Source organism: Populus trichocarpa, chromosome 6 (genome assembly GCF_000002775.5).
Source record: "Populus trichocarpa isolate Nisqually-1 chromosome 6, P.trichocarpa_v4.1, whole genome shotgun sequence".
Taxonomy (NCBI): Eukaryota; Viridiplantae; Streptophyta; class Magnoliopsida; order Malpighiales; family Salicaceae; genus Populus; species Populus trichocarpa.
In genome coordinates, this window is record NC_037290.2 from 728,957 (window position 1) to 744,944 (window position 15,988).

The 15,988-nt window shown below is 37.5% G+C and overlaps 2 protein-coding genes across 2 annotated transcripts; both read left to right on the forward strand.

The window, feature by feature from the left end:
* The first annotated feature begins 3,460 nt into the window (after positions 1 to 3,460).
* LOC7458498 (uncharacterized) lies at positions 3,461 to 6,217 on the forward strand. The gene is made up of 2 exons (XM_002307842.4): positions 3,461 to 3,579; positions 4,103 to 6,217. Exon 2 carries the CDS (start codon positions 4,113 to 4,115, stop codon positions 5,958 to 5,960), a length of 1,848 nt encoding a protein of 615 aa, XP_002307878.4. The 5' UTR covers positions 3,461 to 3,579; positions 4,103 to 4,112; the 3' UTR covers positions 5,961 to 6,217.
* A 2,304-nt stretch (positions 6,218 to 8,521) lies between these two features.
* On the forward strand, positions 8,522 to 11,302 carry LOC7458499 (uncharacterized). Its single transcript, XM_024602495.2, has 2 exons — positions 8,522 to 8,700; positions 9,056 to 11,302. The coding sequence occupies exon 2, from the start codon at positions 9,066 to 9,068 to the stop codon at positions 11,118 to 11,120; it is 2,055 nt and encodes a 684-aa protein (XP_024458263.2). The 5' UTR covers positions 8,522 to 8,700; positions 9,056 to 9,065; the 3' UTR covers positions 11,121 to 11,302.
* Positions 11,303 to 15,988: the final 4,686 nt, after the last annotated feature.

The window sequence follows — 15,988 nt, forward strand, 5'->3', positions numbered from 1 at the left end:
TAGAACTCGGATTTATGTCCACTTTATATGGATGGAAAGCTAAGACATAGACCTAAAACTTTCATGAGAGTCCAAGACTCAATTCTTCCGTTTTCAAGTTCAAATCTTAGCAATAACAGAGAAGTCGGAACCTGTCCTGCAGCTCAGACACTGTTCGATTTTCAGCTCATATCTTGAGTTCTAGAAGTCCAAATGAGCTCCAGTTTTTTTTTTGTTGGAAAGTTGAGACAATTGCCCACAGCTTTCATGGAACAAAGGGCTCAAATTCTGATGTTAGCAATGACATTTTGGCCAGCCAACAATATCAAAAAATCAGCTAACAATATCAAGAACCAGCAGCTAATAATGTCAAAAACCAGCCACCAAATCAATGGTAGCCTACCAATCAATAGTTCTGAATCTTAGCCTATAAAAGGAGGCACTTGCCATGTATTTAGTCATATTATTTTTCAGATCAAAATCATGTTCTTGCTTTCTCTCTTTATATCTTTGTAATGTTCAAGTTTTCTTTCATACTATATTAATCTCTTGTTTATGCCTTTTCATTTCCCTTCCTATAATTAGTTAACTTATATCATGTTTATGTTCTTATGTTGTTTATTTATATTTTTCTTCTTCATTATGTTTAGCTAAGTTAATTATGTCAAGGTGAAAAGGTTTTACTAATGGTGTTAGAATAGGTATAATATAAACTCAACATGGACTTCAATGTTTATATCCAAGAAAGTTTGTTATTAACATGTTTTATCTTTTTATCTTACTAATTCTTAATACCTTGCTTGTTAAATGGTTAATCTAGATTTGTGTTGTATAACACTTGGTACATCAAATGCTTGATCCTTCGTAGTTTTCGGCCGACATCGTTGTTATGATAAGAACTTGATTTGTTGTTAACATAAGCTAGCAACATGAATGCCTGATGATATTTATAAGTATGGTGTTATTTAGATAAGATGATTAATATGATCATGTTAATAATTTATAATGAGCTAATAACGATAAATCATCCGATTGGAACCTCCTTTGTGTGTGGTTTTCAATTGAGTAATAAAAAGAGTTTATATTATATTTATTTAAAATACCATTAGTGAATCCTCTAACCTTGACATCTGTTTTATTATTTTTAATCCTTACATCAATATCATTTCCCAAAACTCTCTTCAACTCCTTTTTTGTTATTATTATCTTCAAATCTTTCTCTTTATTTGTAATTTATACATTTCACCTCTCTGTGGTTCGACTCCGGTCTTGCCGAGTTATTTATTACTTTGACACTCCTGCACTTGGGATAAGACATCAACTTTTTGATCGTGTCAGCCGTCATCTTGATAGTCTTCAACCGTTTCATTACAAACTGCTATAAATACGAAAATAGTACCGAATGGATAATCCTTCCACTAAGCAAGTTCACAGGAAAGATTAGAGGGGTCACACCGGTCCCGCTTAAAACCCAATCTCCTAGACAGAACTTCTTAGGCCATATCTATCTATTTTAATGTCTTTCCGTATATACAACCATTTGCTAGCTTTGTTGCGGCTTTCCTTTACAAGTGATCTGGAATATCTTGGTTTAATACATGATTTCTCAACATCTGGCGAGACTACCAGTGCTTAGATTCGTCAAGATTGGTCTTTGTCAATTTTCACTTTACACCTCTAATTGTCCACATGATCAAGTGTCCAGGGTATCCCAATTTTGACTTTCCATAAGGCAACTAAAAAATTTCCCCACTTAGCAGTTCAACACATGTAATTGGGTAAACATGTGTGATTTTTTTCTTCTTCATCTCCATCGACCACCATGATGACCTTCAGATGCCTCCTAATCGGGCAATCTCTCTTTAATAATTGACCATCACCATTTTTTGTTTCAATCTCAATGATCGGACCATACCATTGCATCTGGAATGATCAAATTAGCTAGAAACAAGTCTGAAATCATCCAAATCGCATTTCAAACGACTAAGATTTGATCAAAAACATTCTGGCCTGATGAGCGGCCCAGATTCAATCTCAGATCCGATTTCACGTAGGATCAGCTACACTGAATCCTATCCCTCGGCTCGAGGCTCGGCTCCAACTCAGCTCGGCTCGTGGCTGATGACATGACTGGTGGGTCCCTCTGTGCTGATGTGTCAGATGACTGGGCGCTGACATGGCATGCCTACTGTGCATGGTGACATCACCATTACATCAGGCTGACGTCATCCTTGGCAGGCTTACTGTGCATGCTAATGTCATAATTACGTCATGCTGACGTCATCATATCCGGGTCGGGTCAGCCCATCCGGGCGAAGAAGATGCTTGGGGCGCGTCTGCGCGCGTGGACAGCCACCTTGTTGGCGCGTGCGGACATGTCCGAGGTCCGATTTCGATGCCGTTTTCACCAGTGGCTTCGTCTCTTTCTCCTCTACATAGTGGTATGGTCAAAACACAATCTTGACAACTTTCATTTTTGGGCAAAATCAAACACCATTTTAAACCATATGCTCTGATACCAATTGTTGGGGATTCCGACTCCCCTATGCGCGGACTGGTGATGTTTTGATAGTTGCCTATTGGAGGCTAAGCACACCGAGACACAATATTTAACGTGGTTCGGCAAATTGCTTACATCCATGGGAGAGTTCCATATTATTAGAGATAGAGAAATGATACAATACAAATACATGGAGGAGGAGGATCACTTCACTCAAACTCAACTCCCAGCTCTTATTGTTGCACTTACGATTGCAGCCATTGCAGCTCTTCACTTTCTCTCTTGGTCTCTCTACTGCACTCACAATCTCTCTCAAACTCTGCTCTCTCTTGATGCCTATTTATAGGCAGGAATGGTGCCACCAGCTCCAGCTCTTCTTCCAAAATGGTGGCTGCCAACTCCATCTCTTCTTCAACAATGGTGGCTGCCAACCTTTGACATTTGGGATGGGTGCACATGGTTGATGCAGCTCCAGCTGCAGCTGCTGTATTTGTCAATGGACGGTGCTGTCCATTAATGGTTGCTGCACATTAATGGCAACAAACCCAACACTCTCGAGTAGGGGATCCATTATCAAGAACTAATAATTGTATAGTAGAGAGACATTCTAGTACCTTGTGTTTGATGAAAGCCCTAAATGTCAAATAGTGACCGCCAACATAGACAAGTTTTCCTAAACGTTCTGAACTTTTATTTCTTGTAGCATTAGATGAAGCTTCTCTCCTTTACTGAGGGGGGAAAAAAGGGGAGAAAGTTTTATAAGATTTCTTTTCTTGAGAGGATGGGAAGTAATAAGTGGTCATAATAAAGTTTTAGCTAATCGAAAGCAAGTTATTCCATTGGTCCTTCTATTTTGTAGTAATGATTGTGATGAGAGCAAGTGTTTATTCTTTATTAAGAATATCCTTTGATATTGATGGTAAGAAGTAAAGTATTTGTACCAATTCATACTCTTGCAGCATCATTCATATAAATGAAGCACACGATTTTGTGGAACCAGGACTAAAAAATACACAAAATTCAAGTTGGCAGCACAACCAGTAAATTAGTACACCAGAACTGCTCTTTCCATAATATTCAGTTACGTTTTAGCTGCAGAGGTATGAGTTGCATGTTTCTGCCTTTCATTGCTTCATTTCTCTAAGTCTCTCTACGTAAGTTTGAAAGTTTTTTTTTTCTTTTGCTTTTGATATTATACATATAGTTGAAATAAGATTTATAGTAGAAATAGGTGTTGCCATTCCACGTGTTAGAGAACATAGATTGTAATATAAACCTATTCGTAAACATCACCGAGCTTATAAAACAATTGTTGAGATCTTATTCAACTTTGATTTTATGTATTAAATATTTTAAAGCTTGATTTTGATTATATATAAGAATTCTAAGTCAATTCAATACTTCTCTCTTAATATATGATCTTTTTTTATAATTGCTTTCATTTGTTTATTGTTTACTTGGTATTACATTATTCAATGTGATTCATGTGAATTGCTAAGAAAGATGCTATAAATGCATAATTCGGTATACTGTTCTTGCATTATGTGATTACTACGTGTCTAGTATTCTGTTCCATCGATTAATGTCTCTTTAACTAAAGTTCATATCTGGCTTGTATTTCAGGAAAGCAAAGATGAATTGGTATAATTCTTATGAATGTGTTATCGAATTGTGGAACGAATGGGAGCTTCGCGCAATGATTTTGCTAAGTCTCTCGCTGCAAATTTTCCTCATTGTCACAGGTCATCAACGAAAGTATACAGCCGGAATCTGGTTCGGGATGTTTGTTTGGCTAGCATATTTGTCAGCAGATTGGTTGGCAACAGTTACATTGGGTATTCTTGCTAGTAGCCAGGGGGGTTCAGAATCCAAAGGTACAACTTCAAATGCAAGCTTCATCCCGGCATTTTGGGCACCGATGCTCCTTGTACACCTTGGTGGTCCTGACACTATAACTTCCTATTCAGTAGAGGACAACGAAATGTGGTCAAGGCACTTGCTACAACTATTAACCCAACTTGCGGTGGCCTTTTATGCATCGTTTAGGTCATGGTGGAGCAAGGATCCGCTCATATATGTAGTCATTCCCATCTTTGTTTCTGGAGTTATCAAATATGGAGAGAGGGTTTTGGTCCTCTGTTTAGCAAGCTCCGACCAGTTTAGGGACTCTGTAAACAAAGAAAGAGTGGCTCTACAAGGGCAAATAGAAAGGTCATTTCCAGACGAATACTTCGATGGCATGAGCACAGAATATATTGATGACATTTTGGGCTTTAATAGCATAATACCTGAGGCCAAATATCTCCATGAAGCTCACTTGCTGTTCCGAACTTCGAAGTTAGTATTTGCGGATTACCTTGTTACATTTCGTACTCATACGAACAGCTATCATATGTTGAAAAGAAAGAATGCCGTTGAGGCATTCAAATTGATAGAAGTTGAGGTGGGGTTCCTGTTTGATTTACTTTTCACCAAGGTGATGACAACAGTTCGTTGGAGACCACGCATCATTCTCCGCTTCATCAACTTTCTGTCCCCTGTTTCTGCATTAATAGCATTCTCATCAATGACCAGAAAGTCCCATACCTATTCCAAAATTGATATTATTATATCATACTTATTGCTGTTTGGAGCTGTTGTTCTAGAGATTTACTCGGCCATTTTGATGTTTTTCTCTGATTGGGCTATGCTTTGGCTTAGCAAGCAAAGGAAGCCACCGGCGGATTCTTTTTATCGAGGTATTTGTTCTTCACGGTTGCTATCGTTTTTTAGCAATAACGAAAGGTGGAAAGCATCTATGGCCCAAAATAGGCTAACGGATTATCCAAAGACATCAAGCAAACACATCCCAAAACTCTTTAGCACTGGTAACATTCAGAACTGGGAGGTTGTTGTTGATGATTTAAAGGAATTGATCTTTAAACGTCTCTTAGATATGCGTTCAAGATGCAATTTCCCAGGTGATAAAAATGACATACTGGAAGAGAGAGGTGAGCATGCACTCAGAAGTAAGAGATGCGATGTAAAATTGCAACGGTATCTGGAACAAATAAACTTTCATAATAGCTTGCTAACATGGCACATTGCTGTTAATAATTGTTTCGACCAGGATTCTTCGGATTCAATTCATCGTAACATGAGCAGATCTTTATCTCGTTACATGATGTATCTATGGAAGGACTTGCCGTTGATGCTACCTAAAGCGTTGGGTGAACCATTGTACAAGCTATCCTTTCGCGTGCGGGATGATGCTGAGAAGCTCAGCAAATTATTGGACTGGCAGCAGGAAAAGGAGAGTTGGTCAGTTGATGAGAAATGGGAATTGATAAGTGAAGTGTTGGTAGAGATGCTAACTTATGTTGCGAGTCAATGTAAATGGAAAGAGCATGCTCGAGCACTTAAAGGAGGAGGAGAGCTACTCACTTTGGTGGCCATTCTTATGGCTCATCTTGGTCTCCATGGGCAGTGCATCTATAACTAATTAACTAATGCTATTATATGTACAAATTTATGAATGATTTTATGTAATAATATACAATGATAGCTTCATAACTTTCATATAACACTTCGATTTAACCAGACGTGATGCTTATGAAGTTTTAGTATATTGTTTGTTAAAGAAACAACGATTGAGCAGGATTCTGTTCAAAGGAATCAAAGCTCACAATATAATTATCTAAGTTAACATTCGCAATCCTACAGAAATTTCTTTGGCTGTGATAAGGTGTTTGATGAAATTTCTGACTGAAACGGAGATGAAAAGGATATGAAAACAGGATTGCTGGGTTTTAATTTTTTCTCCACTGGTTATTTTATAAAGAGTAAATTATATATAATTTAGTACTTGTATTGTTGATGATATTATAGGTTATGGAAAACATCTTAGTCCCTTGATTAAAGTTAACTGTTATTCTTTTCCCTAAATTTTTAAATTAAACCTTTTAATTTTTCCAATAGTATAGGTAAGATTGAAAACTTTGATTATCAATGAAGAACAATTTATGAAAAAATATCAATTTAATTGTGATGAAAAACCAACATAAAGACCAAGTTACAATTATTTCATTCCAAATAATAATTTACGCTTTAATTATATCATTCCAAAATATTTTCTTTTTTGTTTGTAATTTTATAAATATAAATGTGATGTAGTCGTAATTGTAAAGATTTGGGGTTCTAAAAAATTATATAGAGATTTATCACAATTAGGTAGAGATTTACTCCAAACAAATTATGTGGATGATCTAACAAATATTTTTATGAACTAGTGGGACATGACTAGAACCAAGAGTGAAGTTAATCGTGTCAGACAAATATAATAGCTAAGATTAAGAGGTTATAACTTTTAGTTCAATTGTTGGATCAGATTTAGATTTTTATAGGAGATTTTCAAAATCTAATTCCTGAAAAATTGCCTTTGGCGATTCATCCACTACATGGATTTCCTGAAATTAGGCTTGGAATATCCTATTTTGCTAATTTCCTTGATTTTCTCACATATTTTGTGTTAATTTGAATTTTATATTATTTTCCTATGTTTTCTAGCCTATAAAAAAGCATTGTAAGCCTTTTTAGAAGATATATATTATTAGAATTTATTTTTAGAATAATAAATTATGAATTTAAGATTTGAGCTTCTAGCCCTTTTTCTCTCATCAAATGTGTTTCTTCGGTGATTGTTTTAATGTCTTTATACTTTCATGTGCAAAAAAATATTTAAGAAATTTTTTTAAAATACTTCTTTAACTAAAAAAAAATTGTTTTAAAAACTAGATTGCATTTTTATTTGTATATGTGAACATTTTCAACTCAAAATACAAAAAATTGTATTTCTTAAAGGGTTTTTCGTCGATGAAAATGACAAAATCAAATGAAGGAACAATATTTGCTCAAAACATGATGATTGAGGGATAAAATTCACAAAATTAATTGTAGACCTCAATCCGTCGTATCCGCAATAATTCTTGCCATTAATACAAAAATAATTACAAATTGTGTGTAAGAAATTCAACCAGACATTAATGATTCGCAGTTTAACTTTCTATCATTGATATCTGCTTGAACATTTTCAAACCTGTTTGCAACAGCAGAATGTAATGAGTTGAACGAATTTTCTTACTTCTGCATAAGCTGAATCGATATTTGTCATAGAAAGATAGGGTATATACAATTTCTCCAGCTTTTAGTTGAAGCCAAAATATTTTGGCCTTAGCAATAATTAAGCCATTTCAATTACAATAAGAAAACAATCTGTTCTTCCAAAATCAAGGCTGCAAATTAAAAAAAAAAAAAATAAGAGCCTTCTCTAGAGCCCACTTAAACGAACAAACAAAACTGGCGAAGGCGACCTGACAGGAGGGTGCGAGCATAAAGTAAGGACAAGAATATGAATGTGTGATCGACCAATGTAGTAAAGCTGCAGCCATCATCTAGTTAATGAAAAAAAAAACAGTGTATTCTTTTTCCTTTTGCATTTATTTATTTGGTAATATAATTTCTGTAAAAGAAAATTTACTCTTACATGGTTGTGATTGTTATGTTATTATATATACAAAAGGTTAATTTTTTCGGTACAGCACATGTATGTTTTAAACAATATATCCCAGAGGGCATTCTTTTGAAGATTTTCTCACACCAGATGACCAAGTTTTAAGAAAAAAAAAAAAAAAAGCATATGAAATTAATTTTTTATAGGCTCTCGTAGAACTGATCAAATCCTTTATGATAATGTGGAAGCATAACACTTACCAACAATGAGTCCCTGAAGTAAATTAATTGTATAAACATCTTGATTTAGATGATAATACAAAAACTTATTAACTTGTAACTGTGTTGGTCATATTAAAGCTGTTAAAGAATAATCACAATTTAAAAGTTTACATGATTCTTTTCTTGAGAGCATGAGAAGTAATTTGTGCTCATGAGTACTCTCAACTTCTGACAAAGTTTTAGCTGTGACAAGCGAAAGCACTTTATTCCATTGGTCCTTTTATTTTGTAGTGAGAGCAAGTGTTTTATTCTCTCTTGAGAACAGCTTTTGATATTGATGATAGGAACTAAAGTACATGTACCAATTCATATTCTTGCAGCATCATTAATATAGATTACGCACAATTTTGTGTAACCAGGACTAAAAAACACACAAAACTCAAGTTGGCTGCACAACCAGTAATAAATTAGTCCATCAGAAGATTCAGCACTGCTTTTTTCAAAATCTTCAGGTACGTTTGGCTGTAAAAGTTTGATTCATTTCTCCAAGTCTCTCTACCTAAGTTAGAAAGCTTTTTTTCATTTGCTTTCGATATTAATTATAATTTATTTGAAAGTTTGATACATGTAGTTGAAATAAAATTTATGAGAGAAATAGGTGTTGTCGTTGCATGCGTTAGAGAATATAGATTATAATACAAAACTATTCGTATGCATCACCGAGCTTATAAAGATGATTCATGCGAATTGCTTAGAAAGATGTTATAAATGCATAATTTGGTGTACTGTTCATGCATTATGTGATTAATATTCTGTTTAATTGATTAATGTATCTTTAAGTAAAGTCATATCTGGCTTGTGTTGAAGGAAAGCAAAGATGAATCTGTATAATTTTTATGGACGTGTTATCGAATTGTGGAACGGATGGGAGCTTCGAGCAATGATCTTGCTGAGTCTCTCGCTGCAAATTTTCCTGACCATCACTGGCAGTCGACGAAAGTATACAGCCGGAATCTGGTTCGGGATGTTTGTTTGGCTAGCATATTTGTCAGCAGATTGGTTTGCAACTATTACTTTAGGTATTCTTGCTCGTAGCCAAGGGGGTTCAGAATCCAAAGGTACCACTTCAAATGCAAGTTTCATCCCGGCATTCTGGGCACCGATGCTCCTTGTGCACCTTGGAGGCCCTGACACTATTACTGCCTATTCAGTAGAGGACAACGAATTGTGGTCGAGGCACTTGCTTCAGCTATTAACCCAACTAGCGGTGGCCTTTTATGTTTCGTTGAGGTCATGGTGGAGCAATGATCCGCTCATATATATAGTCATTCCCATCTTTGTGTCTGGAGTTATCAAATATGGAGAGAAGATTTGGGTCCTCTGGTGCGCATGCTCCAGCAAGTTGATGGACTCAGCAAACGAAGCAGGCATACATGTACGAAGGCAAATATATCCGGAAATTTTGCTCCACCAAAAGTTGGATGATATTTTGCCTCAACTTTATGAAATTTTGATCACGGAACTGGGCATAGATCGCCTTAAGCAAATGTTGGGCATAGAAGGGGGCACGCAACGAGGCCTTAGTGATATTTTTGTCACGGAACAGGGCATGAGGCGCATTGTTGAAATGTTGGGCACAGAAGGGTTCGTGGATCAGATTGATGATATTTTGAGCAGTGAAGAGAACGTGCGTCGCATTAATGAAATTTTGGGCACAGAAGGCTTTGATAAAATTTCGGGCTTTAATAACATAATATCAGAGGCCAAAAAGTTCCATGAAGCTTGTTTCTTATTCCAAACATTGAAGGTACTATTTGCTGATTACACCGTTCCATTTCCTGTTCATAGGATCAGCTACGGTATCTTGCAGAGCAAGGATGCTGCTGGAGCATTCAAATTGATAGAAGTTGAGTTGGGGTTCATGTTCGATGTACTTTTCACCAAGGTGATGACAACCGTTTGTCCGAGACCACGCATCATTCTCCGCTTCATCACCTTTCTGTCCTCTGTCTCTGCATTAGTAGCATTCTCATCAATGACCAGAAACTCGCATACCTATTCCAAAATTGATATTATTGTATCATACTTGTTGCTGTTCGGAGCTACTGTTCTGGAGATTTACTCGGCCATTTTGATGATTTTCTCCGATTGGGGTATGCTTTGGCTTAGCGATCAAAGGAAGCCACTGGCGGATTCTATTTCTCGAGTTATTTGTTCTTCTCGGTTGCTATCGTTTTTTAGCAATAACAAAAAGTGGAAAGCATCAATAGCCCAATATGAGCCAAAAAATTCTAGAGAGAGCCCATGTAAACACCTCCCAAAAATCTTTAGAACCGGCAACATTCAGAGCTGGGAGGATGTTGGTTGTGATTTAAAGGAATTGATCTTCAAACGTGTCTTAGATATGCGTTCAAGATGCAATTTCCCATTAGTTCCATATAAGATATTGGAAGAGAGAGGTGATCATGCCCTCAGAAGTAAGGATTGCCTTGAAAAATTTGAATGGTCCGTGGTTCTTAAAGACTTTCATGAAAGCTTCCTCATATGGCACATTGCTGTTAATACTTGCGTCGGCCAGGATTCAATTCATTGTAACATGAGCAGATCATTATCTCGTTACATGATGTATCTATGGAGTGATTTGCCTTTTATGCTACCCAAAGAGTTGGGCGAACCAAAGTACAAGCAAATCGGTCAAAACTCGGAAGGGTCAGCACTATCTGATGGTGACGAGCTTGCCAAGTCATTGAACTTGCTGCAGAGTGAACAGAAATGGGAAATGATAAGTGAAGTTCTGGTAGAGATGCTAACTTATTCTGCGATTCAATGTGGATGGAAAGAGCATGCTCGAGCACTTCAAGGAGGAGGAGAGCTACTCACTTTGGTGGCCGTTCTTATGGCTCATCTTGGCCTCCATGGACAGTGTGCGTAATTTGTTGACATGATTAATTGCAATCCTGTGATCTGATTAATTATAGGAACTATATCAAATATTATTTTGTAATTTGATTATTGTCTATTCAGATCAAATTTCGTATAGGCAGTAATTATGTGAATTTGATCAATTATAGAAGTCATATCAAATCTTGTACAAAATTACTACACTTTCTTAGAATAGGATTGTTACCTATTCAGCGTTCTGCCTATTCAGGGCACTGCCTATTCAGAGCTCTGCCTATATATTTCCTTCTACAAGGAGAAGAATACTAAGGAAAAATTCAGCTAGTATACATCATTGTTTTCTACATGGTGTCAGAGCCTGGTTAATCAAAAACGAATCCCACACGAATCCCTTACTACATGACGAACCTTAACCCCATTGTCCCCGTTCCACAAAATAGCCAAACATCACCCATTATTATTCACCAAGATAATTTTGCATTCCCTACCAGCATCATATTAGATGAAAACAATTATCCATTATGGTCTCAACTAATGGAGATGCGCATTGGTGCTCGTAACAAAACTGGATTTCTCACTGGCGCAACAAAAAAACCCGAACCCGAAGATCCTATGTTTGCAACATGGATCACTGAAAGTCAAAAGGTGAAAAGTTGGCTCATTGATTCAATGAGTCCGTTACTGATGCAGCGATTTATTCGCCTATCCACAACCAAGAAAATATGGGAGGTTGTGTCGAAGACCTTCTATGATGGCTCAGATGAAACTCGTTTGTTTGAATTAAATAAAAAATCTTTCTCTATCAAACAAGAAGGAAGACCTGTGTCCACTTACTACAATGAACTGGTGGCTCTTTTTCAAGAAATTGATCACAGAACTGCCTCTCAAGGAGAGACAGTTGAAGGAGTGGTCCAGCTGCATTCAACAATGCATCGACTTCGTGTTCATATATTTCTGAGTGGTCTTGACTCTGAGTTTGAGCAAGTCCGTGGAGAAATATTACGCAAAGATCCAAACTGGACTTGGAGAGTACATACGCATGCATAAGGAGGGAGTTTCAACAAAGACAAACCATGAGGAACTATCGAACAACCAGTGAGCACTCCGTGCACTCTGCCATGTTTACAAACCAACCCCGTCAAAGACCAGCTTCTAGAACAATGAAGAACCGAAATAATTCATCTATTGGAAAATACACAAGCCTCGTCTGTGGACATTGTGGTGAATCGGGACACTCAAAACAGAGGTGTTATGAGATCATTGGTTATCCTAAATGGTGGGATTTCTCAAAGAAACCAAGGAAGAAATTTGCAGCAAAAGCCATGATGACCATGGCTGAAGTTCAGACTACCGCTGCTGATAAACTACCTGCTGCTGATAACCTGCCGCCTACCGTTAATGTTGCTCACTCTAGTAGCACTGGTAAGGCAAATACATTCTCTGTAATTACTAAAGATAATAATTGGATAATTGATACAGGTGCATCAGATCACATGGTTAGAGACACTGGTTAGTTACAATCCCTCCACTCTTCCACACATTCTTTTATTTCTACAGCTAACGGGAGTACCTCCCCTACTGTTGGGGAAGGCACTATCATCTTGACTCAAAAAATCACGTGGAACTCAGTTCTAGTTGTCCCATCCCTTGAACATAATTTGTTGTCAGTTGGCCAAATTACTTCTACTCTAAATTGTACAGTAACCTTCTGGCCATTATTCTGTGTGTTTCAAGACATTCTGACCCGGAAGATTCTTGGTTATGGTGTTAAACGTGGCAAACTCTATTATTTAGAACTTACAGAAAATGAAGGACAGAGATTCAGCCAAGCATATCAAACTAGAAGTTCAAATACAGATTGAGCCACAATATGGTTATGGCACCGACGATTGGGACATCTTTCCTTTGGATATCTTAGAAAATTACAACCGCATCTTTTTAATGTAGTTCATGATTCTGAGTTTCATTGCAATATTTGTGAAATGGCTAAAAGCCATCATATTACTTATTTACCGAGTTTAAATAAAAGTTCAGAACCTTTTGTCGTTATACATTATGATGTATGAGGTTCTGTAAAAAATTCTACCATATTTAAAGCCCGTTATTTTGTCACATTTATCAATGAATGTACTAGAATGACTTGGATGTCTTTGCTACACCAAAAAAAAAAAGTGATGTCTTTACAGCATTTCAGGAATTTCATCGTATGGTGGGTACTCAGTATCAGAAACAGATTTGTACTTGGCAAACTGATAATGCTATGGAATTCCTGGATACCTCTGTTCAGAAGTATCTACATCACTATGGAATTCGGCATCAAACTTCATGTACTTATACTCCACAACAGAACGGGTTGGCCGAACGAAAAAAACAGGCAAATTTTAGAAGTGGTTCGTGCCTCTCTCTTTGGCATGCACATGCCTCGGTACTACTAGGGAGAAGCTGCAAAGTCTGCTGTGTATCTAATCAATCAAACACCTTCTCGAGTGATAGATTTTCAGACACCTCAATAGCGGATACAATCCTTATTGTCCACCTCGCACCTTCCAAACCTTGAGCCTAGAGTGTTTCGGTGTACTGCTTATGTTCACATTCCAAAGGTGTTATGAACTAAACTTGATCCATGTGCCACTCGATGTGTTTTTGTTGGATATTCAGACTTACAGAAAGGGTACAGATGCTATGATCCTCACATTCAAAAGTTACACGTCACATTGGATGTCTCCTTCCGTGAGACTGAACCTTTTTATTCAAAAGAAGGTTCTATCATTTCCTTTCAGGGGGAGCAATCCAGCACTGAACATTTGCTACAAGAGAGTGACGGGAATGAATTTGTTGAGGTGGAAAACATGATTGAACAGCTTGGGAACAATGGCACCGATGAGGAGTCACGGGGCAGGAGCATTGATGAGGAGTCACCTCTAAATATAGAGTTGCCTTTGTTAACACCATCAACCAACGAATCATCTCAGAATGGTGAATCCCAGGTACTCCTACAACCTATATCTGACGAGTCAAATGTAATTACTAATATCTTCTATGCCCAGGATGTTCACCCTACTACTGCAGCCCCATGATGTTCCCAAAGATCAAACAAGGGTGTCCCAAAGAAACAGTATGAACCCGATCATAGAGTCAATATCCAATATCCAATCAACAATTATGTCTCTAACCATAGGTTGTCTGAATCATATGCACTCACTATTAATCAATTATCCAATATATCCATCCCTAGTAATGTGCAGGAAGCTTTGACAGATCCAGCTTGGGCCAAGGCAGTAAATGAAGAAATGCAAGCTTTGCAAAAGAACTCTACTTGGGAACTTGTCTCCCTACCCGAAGGAAAGAAAACAATTGGGTGTCGATGGGTGTTCACTATGAAACTTAAAACCGATGGCAACATTGACAGGTATAAAGCCCGGTTGGTTGCAAAGGGGTATATGTAAAAATACGGCGTGTATTATCAAGAGACTTTTGCACCGGTTGCCAAGCTTGACACAATCTGTATTCTCATATCTATAGCAGCCAGTCGAGAGTGGCCTTTGAAACAGTTTGATGTTAAAAATGCGTTCCTCAATGGGGACTTAGAAGAAGAAGTGTATATGGACTTGCCACCGAGTGTGCAGTGTAATTCTGAAACTAGGAGCAAAGTCTGTCGTTTGAAGAAATCTCTATATGGGCTGAAACAATCCCCTAGAGCTTGGTTTGGGCGGTTCTCATCTGCCATGACAGCATTCAATTATAAACAGAGTAATGCAGACCATACTCTGTTTATAAAGCACCAAAACGGGAAGGTAACAGCCCTCATTGTTTACGTGGATGACATGGTGTTAACAGGTGACGATCCAGAGGAGATGAAGCTATTATAGGATTTCTATGGTATTGAAGTCGCCAGATCAGCTTACAGGATTTCTATGTCACAACACAACTATGTGCTTGATCTGCTAATAGAGACTGGCATGCTTGCTTGCAAACCTGCATCAACCCCTATGGACATCAATCACAAGCTCGATGTATTTCCTAATCAGGTTCCAACAGACATGGGCCGCTATCAACGGTTGGTTGGTCGATTGATTTATTTATCCCATACAAGACCGGACATCGCCTATGCCGTCAGTGTCGTAAGTCAATTTATGCATGCACCCAACGAAGAACATTTGCATGCTGTGAATAGAATTTTACAATACTTAAAGGGTACCCCAGGCAAAGGTTTATTATTCTCAAAACATGGAGTCTCCAGCATTGAGGGATATACTGATGCTGATTGGGCAGGGGATCAAACAACCAGAAAATCTACTTCAGGCTACTTTACTTTTGTCAACGGAAATTTGGTTACATGGCGTAGTAAGAAGCAAAAAGTGGTGGTCTGGTCGAGTGCGGAGGCAGAATTTCGAGGTATGGCTCATGGGGTATGTGAATTATTATGGATTCAGAGGGTCTTGACAGAATTAGGGATTCACTATACGGACCCGATGACTCTATACTGTGATAATAAGGCGGCCATTTCCATTGCGCATAATCATGTTCAACATGTCCGCACAAAGCATGTTGAAATTGATCGTCACTTCATCAAAGAAAAATTAGATCAGAAACTCATACAATTTCCCTTCGTCCAGTCAGCATATCAGTTAGCTGATATTCTTACCAAGGTCGTTTCAGGGCTGACATTTCAGAGAGTAATTACCAAGTTGGGCATGATTGATATCTATGCCCCAACTTGAGGGGGAGTGTTGACATGATTAATTTCGATTATGTGATCTGATTAATTATAGGAACTATATCAAATATTATTTTGTAATCCGATTATTGCCTATTCAGATCAAATCTCATATAGGTAATAATTATGTGAATTTGATCAATTATAGAAGTCATATCAAATCTTGTACAAAATTACTACAC